General features: G+C 39.9%; 1 protein-coding gene across 1 annotated transcript in view; it reads right to left on the reverse strand.

The window, feature by feature from the left end:
• The window catches only part of Gys2 (glycogen synthase 2), a 35,365-nt gene that overhangs the window by 6,443 nt on the left and 16,761 nt on the right, over positions 1 to 12,161 (reverse strand). The window contains exons 8-12 of the mRNA XM_059256993.1: positions 10,251 to 10,357; positions 9,176 to 9,235; positions 8,681 to 8,759; positions 6,827 to 6,940; positions 4,454 to 4,580 (exon numbers count right to left, since the gene is read on the reverse strand). Coding sequence (XP_059112976.1) covers positions 4,454 to 4,580; positions 6,827 to 6,940; positions 8,681 to 8,759; positions 9,176 to 9,235; positions 10,251 to 10,357 — 487 coding nt within the window. The remainder of the gene's footprint in view (positions 1 to 4,453; positions 4,581 to 6,826; positions 6,941 to 8,680; positions 8,760 to 9,175; positions 9,236 to 10,250; positions 10,358 to 12,161) is intronic.

Consider the following 12,161-nt stretch of genomic DNA (forward strand, 5'->3'; position numbering starts at 1 on the left):
ACCGGTATCTTAACATCTTCTCATGGTGGTGGCTGGCAGCGTCTCTCTGACTCAGCCTTCCACTTCCCAGAATTCTCCTCTCTCCTTGTCCTGCCTATACTTCCTGCCTGGCTGCTGGCCAATCAGTGTTTTATTTATACAGTGATATCCACAGCACTTAAAAACTCCAGCTACAGGGACCCACTTCCTATTTCCTCTGAGGCTGGAATTATAAGCTTATTGCCACTCCCATGAGGCATTTGGTGAGTTTGGGGAATCTGAATGCTGGTCCTCATGCCAACATGTCAAGCCCTTTAACTCCTGATCCCAACATCTACATTTAAACAAGTATTATACATGTATTTGACTAGGGCAATATTCTTGGTTCTTGAGTGGAGATATGTGTAAAAGTTGTTCCATTACTTGTGGTGGAGTTCAGCTTAGATCACGGCTTTGTCTCCTCTGCTTGTGAGTATTTCCTCTTGGCTTAGCTATTCAGCTACATGGCAGTGTTTCTGACTTTTAGGGGGGTGGCAGAAGGAGTGTGGATGGGAATTACCAAATGCTTTGAAATCTAATACAATTTTTGGAACTCCTCCTGGGAATAATTCATATACCTACATATACATAAAATTTTGCCAAAAATGTCATGGGATTTCATTCTCACTAAATAATTCACTAATGTATTTTGTAGTAAAAGCCAGGAAACCATGAAAGCTCAATGTATATCCCTTGAATGAATTTAATAAAATAAGTGGTTTTTAGACCTGCTAAAAGCTCAGTCCTGGTGTCTTAGCTTGCTATCTATTGTTGTCCTAAACGCCATGACCACAAGCAATTTGAGGAGGAAAGGGTTTATTTCACCTTACATCTCACAGTCCATCCTGAAGGGGAGTCAAGGCAGAAACTCAGGAAGGCACCTGAAGGCAGGAGCTGATGCAGAGGCCATGGAGCAACACTGCTTACAGGCTTGTTCCCCATGGCTTCCTCAGCTTTCTTTCTTATACAACCCTGGCCCAACTGCCCAGGAGTGCACCACCCACAGTGGGCTGGATCCCCCCACATCTATCATTAATCAAGAAAATTCCACACAGATTTGCTTACAAGCCAATCTGAGGAGACATTCTCTCAAGTAAGTTTTCCTCTTCCCAAATAACTAGCTTGTTTCAAGCTGAAAAAAAAAATTAACCAGCCCACTTGGCTTTAGTGAATGCTTTCTATAGTTAGAACAGCACCATATTATTGTTATAAAAACAAATTAGAGATTATGTAATACAAGAAGGCTAAATCTCTACCACAGGAAGGCTTGTTTTTTCTTCCAGTATCCATGTAAAGGGTAACTAACTGTCTTTGGTGGTCTGAGTATGAGGCGGCCCCGTAGACTCGTGTGTTTGGACAGCTGGTGGTGCTAACTGGGAAAGCAATGAAACCTTTAGGAGGTAGAGTCTTACTGGAGGAGAGCTTTGGGGATTGACAGTCTCTCTCCATTGCCTGTTCACTGTCTTCTTCCTGAGTTCAGACACATCCCTCTGCTCCTGCTTCCATGCCTTTAACGGCTGCTGCCATGTTCCTGTCGTGATAGACTATACGCCACCGGAACCATAAGCCCCCACAAACACCTTCTTCCTTAAGCTGTTTTTGTTGTTGTTTTAGGTTTTTCATTTGTATGATTGTACGCCAAGGTATTTTATCCAAGCAACAGAAAAAAAAAAAACCTAACATACTTATTTTGGTGAATTTAAAAGTACAGAAAAACTCATTGGCTGTGTTAATGCAACTTCCACAACTTCCTCCGTCCATATCTCATAACTTTTTTGTCCTTCATCTTAGAACATTAGATAAATCTTTGCTATGATTTGGGGTCCTATAAAATGAAGTTCTGGGGCCTGGAGAGATGGCTCCATAGTTAAGAGCATTGGCTGCTCTTGCAGAGGACCCAGGTTGGATTTTCAGCACCCACATGGTAGCTCACAATCCTCTGTAACTCCAGTCCCAGGGGATCCAGTGCCTCTCTGGCCTCTGTGAGCACCGCATGCTTGTGGTGCACAGGTACCCAAGCAGGCAAAACACTCACACACTTAAAATAAAAGTAAAACGCCTTAAATAAAAGATGATTTGCTGGGCCATGGTGGCATATACTTTTAATCTCAGCACTTGAAAGACAGAGGCAGGTGGATCTCTGTGAGCTCAAGGCCAGTCTGGTCTATAAAGTGAGTTCTAGGACAGCCAGAGCTGTTACACAGAGAAACCCTGTTTCAAAAAACCGAACAGCAACAACAAAACAAAACAAAAATTAAAAAAAAAATCATTCAGTGGAAAGGCAGCTGTTAGGCTTCTAACAGTCTTTACACTAATGGGAGTGTCTTCCCAGTCCCCTCAGTCATTCATGAATTTGTTTTTTTTCCTCCTCTGTCCATACTAGGTCTTCCTACAGGAAAACTGGGAACAGGGATGGATAACAAGTGTTCTGCTCATCAGCAAAATGTGTGTTTTGTTTAATACTTTATTAAATATGTGATTGAAACATTTTCTGTGGACATTTCCTAAGAAGGAAAACTGTTTTCAAAAATGCAGGATTGACACTAATAGTAAGTTTTAGAACTACAAGGGAGAAAGAACTATTTAGATGCATTTTACGTCAAACTTTCAAGAAGTAGTCATATTTTGTCTGTTAAAGTTTTTTCGTTTGTTTGTTTTTTGTTTTTTGAGACAAGTTTTCTCTATGTAGCTTTAGAGCCTCTCCTGGAACTCACTCTGTAGCCCAGGCTGGCTTCAAAAGCATAGAGATCGGCCTGCCTCTGCCTCCCGAGTGCTAGGATTAAAAGCATGTGCCACCACTGGCTGGCCCCTATTAAAGTTTTAATAATTTTCTACTGATAAATAATTACATGAGTGGAAGATAGAAATTCTGGGTGCAAAATAACCTAAAAGAGAAAATTCTAATGAAGAAAAAAAGGAAAAATGAAAAAGCAAATCCTTTACAGTTTGCTTATTCCGATACTGTAGAATCCTTGTGCTGTAATTTGATGGAATTGAAACAATAGATCAGAACAGTAACAGCTGCAGAGTCCTTATACTGCTCATGTTCCAAGAGCTACAGTATTCTCTCCTCATAGAATTCTAGATACTGTATTTAAATTCTAGAATGAAAATATAGACATAGGGGCTGGAGAGATGGCTCAGTGGTTAAGAGCACATGCTGCTATTACAGAGGACCTGGGATCAGTTCCCAGCACCCACATCGTGGCTCACAATCATCTATAACTCCAGTTCCAGGAGATCTGATATCCTCTCTGGCCCCTGAAGGCATTCCATACATATGGTATGCACATACATGCATGTAGCCAAAACAACTGTACACATGAAAAAATTTTAAATATATAGACATTATGAAAGTTCTTCTCTTTAATAATCCAACCTAATACTTCCTCTTTACCTGGTCTCTGCTGTCCCTTGAGCTGTAGGTCAACAACAACAACAACAACAACAACAACAACAACAACAACAAATTAGCATTTCATTTTAAAATAAATGCAACAACAACAACAAATTAGCATTTCATTTTAAAATAAATGGAATTTACCTAAATCAGAAAGGGTATTTCTTGTTACCAACAAGACATAGGAAAGCTATTCCTATCCTTTATGCTGGAATGCAGGCAAACTGTTTGCCTTTTATTTAATATTTAGTTAGTGGTGCTGGGAACTGGAGGGACGGCCTTGTAGATTCTAAGCACATGTTCTACCACTGAGCTACACATCTAACCCGTTTCTCTTTTTTTAAGATGCTTCAGTACAAATGCAAATTCATCAGTCTTGTTGCTACTGGTAACCATACCACTTAGGGACCAGAAGAGAAAATAATAAATAGTGGATCTGAGAATTCACTATCCAAAAAAAAAAATAAATAAACAGAGTTAGCAGAGTTTCTGAATATACCATGACATTAGCTACAATACCTTACCCACCACTAAACACAATGCTTTCTTAATCCGTGTTTTCAGGGCCAACTTTTGTTTTACAAAATCCAATTAAAATTTAAAAAAATTAACTGCATCCTTCTGAAATAGCTTTTAAAGAACTGTATTGGAAGACTAACAATTTTTGTATTAGCTCTGACTATTTAGTTTCTATTTCACATTAATGAGATCTACAGAGATAACCTAAGAGTATAATACAATCCTCATAAAACATTATCTTCCTCTTTGGAATACAATGAGGCAATGGGCTTGACCCACTCAGGAGGCAGCAAACCCCACTGTAGCACAGTCACATAGGTTTTGTCTCTGTTCTTAGGTTAGGCTCGGCAAAGCATAAAACTGATGCCTGAATGGATCCAACCCACATCATTTTTTAAGTAACTGAGAAAACAAGCCTCAGTAGAGATTTCCCATCAACTTCAACATTACATACACACACTTGAAATAACTTGCAACCAAATCAGAATCTGTCTGTAATCTACACATATCACATACCTGGAGTGTAACCCCAGGGTTCATAGTATGATGGAAACACCCCAAGGTGACAACCCCGGACAAACTCTTCATAATCCATGGGTAGTAGGGGGCTGGTGGAGGACAGAAATTCTGGATGTAAAATCACCTAAAAGAGAAAATTCTAATGAAGAAAATAAAACAAACAAAAAATCCCTCTACACTTTATTTCAATCCTAGAGGATCCATGTGTTTTATACTCAGGGATAGAGGGAAAGATAAGTTATAAAGAACTTAGACTCTCCTTTTCTTTCCTCCACTCTGTAGCTCAAAGTCTCCACTCTGCATGCTTAACGTTGCCCTTTATCTCCAAATCTTGGGTCACAGGGTAGAGAGTTAGCACGTACATTTTGTGTTTTCACACTAAACTAGTCCCTCAAGCCTGCTCCAGCCTTGTTCCCCACTGAAAGTTATATTTGGTTCTCTCAACTACTGATCCCTGTCTTATTAGTCAGTTTGTTCTCAACTTGAGCAAGAAAGAGAGGATGAATCTACACATGAGTTATCTAAGGGAAACAGACCTCAGGGGAGGCAAGATATTAGAACAGTCCTGTCCAGATTAGTTCATGCTATCCCTTCTCACATAGAGGCAGTCAGCACCTACCACACTTGCATTTATTCCACAAGGCTTTGTAGTCCACACAACAACTGGAGTGTCCTGTAAAGGTACTATTCATGCCTCTGCTCAAAAATCACACTTGACGCAGATAAAAATGCCACACATATCTGTGTGCAGTGGTGTGCTGGTGTTCAATAACCAATAAATCAAATCATAAATACCTACTTATATGTAAAATATCATAACTATATGATATTCGGAAAAGACAGAATTGTCAGGAGTTAACAAACCACTATTCAGTGGTGCACATATAGAGCACAAAGAGTGTTTAGGACATCAAGGCTTTATATGTCATACTATAATGATAAATATACATCATTATTCACTTGTCCAAACTCAGAATGAATGAAGCCAAGATGAGCCCCAATATGAAGGACAGATCTGGAGGGATAGCAACGTACCAACTGAGACTCAGTTCTAGCAAATGGTTTGTGCCAGTGAGGGTGTTACAGAAAGGAGGTGGTGTCTGGATGAGACACCCAGCAAATGAAATTGGAAAATGGCTCCAGAACTAAAGCCTATTAGAGTGTATACACAAGACTGGGAAGATGGAGGAATACTAAATGGCTGGCTGCACAAGTGTGCAGAAGAACCCATACAGAAACCAGATGGGGGATGGAGAGGTGGGTCAATGGCTAAGAGCCCTAATTGCTTCACCAGAGGAACGGGGTTAGAATTTCAGTACCCACATGGTGACCCATAACCATCTGCAGTTCCAGTCAGAATATCTGATGCCCTCTTCTGGCCTTCTTGGGTACCAGGCATATACATGGTGCACAGCCATACATGCAGGCAAAACACCCATGCACATAAACAGTAATAAAAACATCACTCCATATGAAAAGAATTTGTTATAATAAACACACGTGCAGGGCTCATGAGGTGCTCATCAGGTACAGGTGTGTGTCACTAAGCCTGACAACCTGAGTTTGATCCCCAGGAACCAAAGATGGAAGGAGAGAACTGACTCCCACAAGTTGTCCTCTGACCCTTTCATGAATGATATGGCACTTTTCGTCCTCTACCCCAACAAAAAATAAATAAATGAATCAATATAATTTTAAAATAAAATGCATAAAGAAAAAAAAACACTTAAAAACATACCTCTTATCAGAGTCCTTTCCTAAAGTAAGTTTTAGAATATATTTTGATCATTAAAAAGTAGGTAATTTCCTTGTGCCTACTGGTAACATTATGCGATTAAAACAAATGTTAGGATTAAAACTCAGACTTAACTAATGTCTAAGAGTAATTACCTAAAACAAGAAGCAGAATCCATTTTTTTAGAATTTCTTAAATATTTTTTCCAGAAGATGTTAAAACAATGAAGAGCTTGTAACAAATTCCCTCCAAAGTATAGTCTATGTAATTCTTTTGTTGGTATATGTGCATGTGGGCATGGGGATATGAGTTCTAGTGGGTGCATGTGTGTCTTAATGTTCCTGCATTTGTGTGCACACGTGTGTAGAGGCCAGAGCTCAACCTTGGTGCTGTTTTTAAGGAGTTTCCATGTTACTTTTTGAGGCAGGGTCTGTCTTTGGCCTCGAGCTCACCAATTAGGCTGGACTGGCTTCCTGGGCACTGGATTTACAAGCGTGTGCCCAGCTTGTACCAGGGTGCTGCAGGGTGACCTCAGGTTATAATGCTTACATGGCAAACATTTTACCAACTGAGTCTTTGCCTTGGCTTATTCTGTACAATTTTGAAGCAGTTTATAACAAACCAATTAGTTCCACCTTGACTCTGTCTGCACGATTGTTGAAAAGTCCAATCCGTCTAATGGTGCTGAGGATGGGATCCGTGGAGTCATCAATCATGTTGTGAGTGGTCACAGGAGGCAAAGACTGTCTCTGAGGGAACAGGAGGAAGAAAATGTCGGTGGTGAGAAGCATAAATAAGTGTGACTCATTTCTGCAAAAGGCCACTGACATCTCATGCACGCTCTCTGTATTCAGTCCTCTAAGATGACGCTGGTTTTGATGACTAAGCTTTGTGTACTGCAGGGGAAGAGAAAAGTTCCAGTGTAGAAGTAACCATCTTATTAAATAAGAAACACAGAGCCAATGTAAAAATAAAAGCCCAAGAGGTCAGAGCTAAGAGCCTTACCCTTCCTGCTTCAGCCAAGAGAGACCTACTTCCTGTGTGTTTGTCTTTATATAGACTTTCTGTTCTGCCTTCTCATTGGTTGTAAACCCAACCACATGACTGCCTCGTCACTGCCTGTCTGTACAGACCTCCAGGTCTTCTATGGTTGGTATTGAGATTAAAGGCGTGTGTCTCCAATGCTGGCTGTATCCTTGACCACACAGAGATCTACCTAGCTCTGCTTACCAAGTGCTGGGATTAAAGGCGTGCACCACAAATGCCCAGCTCTGCTATGGCTTACTATTAGCTCTGACCCCCAGGCAACTTTACTTATTAACATACAAATAAAATCACATTTCAGTACAAATAAAATATCACCATATTCCAGAACTTTCTTCACAGACTGTGAACAGAAAGCTTCCATTCCCCTCACCCCACCCCCATGCAGCTACTGTATGAAAGGCCTGGATTTCATAACTGCTTCTGGATTTTTCTAGCATGTGCAGGAACTTTGGGATCTTCATCCAAGATGAACTTGATTCACTGCAATTGTCTAGCAAACCACATTATTAACAGGATGCCCATGCATGTCTAGTACACTATATTACATTTTAACATAACAATTCTGTTCAGCTGAGAAGCATTGGCATTTTCTCTAACATGGTGGGGATCCTGCACTTTTGGAGATTTTCACAAGGTTTTTTTTTTTGTTATAATGGCCATAGTTTTTTCATCTTAGTATATTGGTTCAAAAGAAATTCTGTAAATGGGTTCAAAGACAGACCTTGTGAGATTTCTAAGAAAAAAATCCCTTAAAAACAATTCATAAAAGCACATACAAAATCATTCAAGTAACTATTTAAGAGTATGTTTCTGGGTGGGTAAAATGGCTCAGTGGTTAAAGGTTCTTGCTGCCACCGGGCGGTGGTGGCACATGCCTTTAATCCCAGCACTCGGGAGGCAGAGCTAGGTGGATCTCTGTGAGTTCCAGGCCAGCCTGGGTTACCAAGTGAGTTCCAGGAAAAGGCGCAAAGCTACACAGAGAAACCCTGTCTCGAAAAACCAAAAAAAAAAAAAAAAAAAAAAAAAAGGTTCTTGTTGCCAAGCCTGGTGATCTGAGCTCCATCTCTGGGACCCACATGGTGGAAAGATTCTAACTCCTTCAAGTAGTCCTCTGACTTCCACATGACTTCCACATGCCCCTCAACATGACTTTCACATGCCCCTCTACATGACTTCCACATGACTTCCACATGCCCCTCCACACAACTTCCACGTGACTTCCACATGCCCTTCCACATGACTTCCACATGCCCCTCCACATGACTTTCCCATGCCCTGTTCCACAGCTACAAACATAAATGGAATGAAAAGAGAATATTTTTCCAACTCTCAGATTTGAAATTTCCTAATTTAGCAAATTCCTTCATATGAATGAAGAAAATACTGCCTGGGTTGATTTTAATGATCATGAGAGGTGGTAGGTACTTTTAAATTTTTCTTACCTGAGTTGAAAAAATGGCTCTCTTCATAATTGTTATGTCATCTCGATCCAAGATACTATTCATGTCGGGAATTTCTCCTCTGTGACGAAAACAGTGTTAAAAATAAAAACAGCTGGCACTAGTTAAGTGTTTTCTAATTGACAGTTCATTTATTGTAATATTGTTATTTACTAAGATGTTAACACAAATTTAATATATGAATATTTATTATTTATTTACTACATTAAGTCAATATATATTTGAACTCAAAAGCTCCTTCAGCCTCAGACTGATGTATTAATGACTACCCACTGAATATATAAGCACACATGGTCTGCTACTTGCAAGCTGTTTACTGATATTGTCAAATGAAAGGTAAAATGCTAGTGCTCACAGGACACCTGCAAAGGTACACACTCCATTATGTTGGGACAAAATTCGTGAAAAGTGACTAAATTGTGATGTGTGAATGGTGAAGACCTAAATGTTAGTGTGTAAGCTGTTCTAAGCACTTACCTCAATAACCCATCGTAGAGTTTCTTTCCAAACTTTTCCTTCATAGAATGCACGGTGTCCCTGTTTGACACAGACAGATTTCTAATTCAGATGCAATCATAACTTTTCATAGTCATCTTTGGGCATTTGAATGAGAATGGCTTTCAGAGGCTCAAATATTTGCTTAGTCCCTAGCTGGTGGGACTCTTTGGGAAGGATTAGAAAGTGTGGCCTTGTTAGAGGAGGTGTGTCACTGGGGGTGGACTCTGAGGTGTCAAAATGCCCATGCATTTTGAGTGAGCTCTCTCCACCTCGTGCTTGTGGATCAAGATGTAAGCTGTCAGCTACTGCTCCATCACCATGCCTGCCTGCTGCCACGCTCCTCACCATGACGTTCATGGACTGTAATGCACTTGTGAACACTGAATTAAAACTTTCCTTTATAAGTTGCCTTGGCTGTGGTGCTTTGTCACAGCAATAGAAAGGTAACTAAGACATCATCTGTTGTGAAGGTGCTGTTGTCTCATCAGCGTTCCTTGAAGTGACAAGTATTTTTTAATATGCCCTCTCCTATTATTTCCCCACTGTCTAATTTAGCTTGGTTGAAAAAAAATCCAGGACTAAGGCCACAAGGCATTTGAACAACACAGAAAGCTGGAATTCTTTTTTGCTTGGGGTAACTGGGGAATGGTTGAGAGTGGAGAGGGTCAGTGAATGGAGGTATAGACAGAGCATGTTAGTGAAATAAATATTCAATAACTGATCTGGGCTGAGTGTAGAAGGAGTCATTATATTCAACTCCTTGCTTTGGTATACACTTTAAGTTTTCCCTGTAAAATATATCCAACCCATCTTTAAAACCCATGTATCGATACGCGCTCATTCTGTGGTTGTTTGTTTGGATGTTTTTGAGTACCGCCCACCATGTTACAGACATTGCACAGTCTCATGCAGCAGTTAGCTCCAGGAGAAGAGAACCACACAGTATTTATGCTACGTCAAAGAAACAAAGTTCAGGGACACAGCTCGGAGGTCACACACTTAGGCAAAACTCCCTTCACGTGTTGTCTGAGCAGGCTGACAAACGTGAGGTTACCACAGCTGCTTCCGCACTGCCTGGCCCTTCAGGGTTTCCACGTTGAAATTGTTTGTCTTGGCAGGCATGATGAAAAACACCACCACAGTGACGTTACTCTTGTGCATCTGAGAAGGGTTAGAAAACACAGTAGCGTCACCTAACAAAGACCAAAAAGCATCTGGTACGGGGACCTTAAGCCTGGAAAACAGTGTTTTCACGTGTCACAGGAGAGAAAGAATGCTGAGCTGTGAAACCTGACTTCCCATCAGGATTTGTCAGCAATGAGTATTTCCACACCATTGGCCATTAACATAGATAATAGCTACTCATGTCATTGTGTTTTCCTGTGGCTAAAGAACACAAGGGACCTGATTTAAAAAATAAAAATAAAAATTCCTTTAAAAGTTCAAAATTTAATGAGGATTTATTTCTCATTTTTCTAACGCTTTCTAATTTACTGATTTGTACAAATGGATTTTTTTTTTACGTGTTTCTGTTACATGTCTAGATGGTCCATATGATGCATTTTGACTTTTAGGCCAAAATGTAAAGGAAGGGAGCAAGCATGTGCTTCACACTTTTGATGTAGCAGATACTGTGCTGGGACACTTTAAATACACAATTGACTTCCATCCACCCTTATAACCGCCATCCACAGTACATGTGATTCATTTCATTCTACTGATGATAAGGAAGCACGGTATGTAAAATATTTAATCTGAGTGCCTATAGCCTATTAGGAACAAAGCTAATATTTAAACTGATTTTTTTTAAACCTCTGAAATCTGTTTTCTTGTTCTCTTCCACAAATGCCTTAGGCCTCACATCTCTCACGGGGAAATGACATATATCAAGCAGCTTTGGAGTAAAAGCCTAAATTCAAGTTAAAACTATGAGCACATGGATGTCCTTATGATCTAAATGATAGAACTGTGTCCTGAGTTTGGGACATCTTTCCATCAATTGTGTGGCCTCTTCCCTCTGAAACCTCACAGTCCATTCAGGAAATCTACACAAGTCATGGGACATGAAGTTCACTGCAGTGGCAGCTAATTCACTATCAAAGAAGCTACATAGTGTATATTTTAATTTCTCTAAGTATTATAATTATCTTTTCTCTCTAACTTAATAACAGTAAGTTTTTATTTACTTCACATCTACAAATAAAGTGAACATTTAATGACTGTATGGGTTGATTTTTTAATAATGACCCTAAACATAAAACATGTTTGATACAGTTATAAGCATATTTACAAAGCATGCTTTATGGATATATTCCTGGAAATATGAACAAAGATTAAAACCAGAATAATTGTTTTCACTTTAATCTATTTTTGCAGATGGTATTATTATTACTAATAAGTTTCTTATATTGCAGTTTTGGGAAATCTTTCTGCATATTTGGTATAATATTTTTGCTAACAGAGGAAAAAAAAGAACTATATTCCAGAAAAACTTGGAGACAATAATACAGAACTCAAGAAAATCTAGATCGTCTCAGTATCTTTTTTTGTTTTAAACTAAGTGTATACATGTGTGGGTGTGTGCACGCGAGCACGGAGCCTGAGGAGGTCAGAAGAGGGCATTGGATGCCCCAGAACTGGAGTTACAGGAGATTGTGAGCTGCTATGTGAGTGCTGGGAACCCAGCTCTGAAAGAGAAGCACGTGCATTCAAGCACTGAGTCATGTCCATGACTCCTGAGGTCTCTGTGTCTCAGTAGCACTCAACTTTTACACTGTGTCATTTGTTCTGTATTTTAGTGTGATAGGATTGGAATATAAACCACTCACTTTAGTTAACAGGACATGAAGCCATTTTCTATAGCTGTCTCCCCTGCCTGTGCTTCTCTGCTGATTTCACAGGGAACCTCTTTGTAAGGCTGATCCTGAGCAAAGGTGATACACTATGGGGAGTAGAACCCTCTTCA

Source organism: Peromyscus eremicus, chromosome 3 (genome assembly GCF_949786415.1).
Source record: "Peromyscus eremicus chromosome 3, PerEre_H2_v1, whole genome shotgun sequence".
In the NCBI taxonomy this organism is placed as follows: Eukaryota; Metazoa; Chordata; class Mammalia; order Rodentia; family Cricetidae; genus Peromyscus; species Peromyscus eremicus.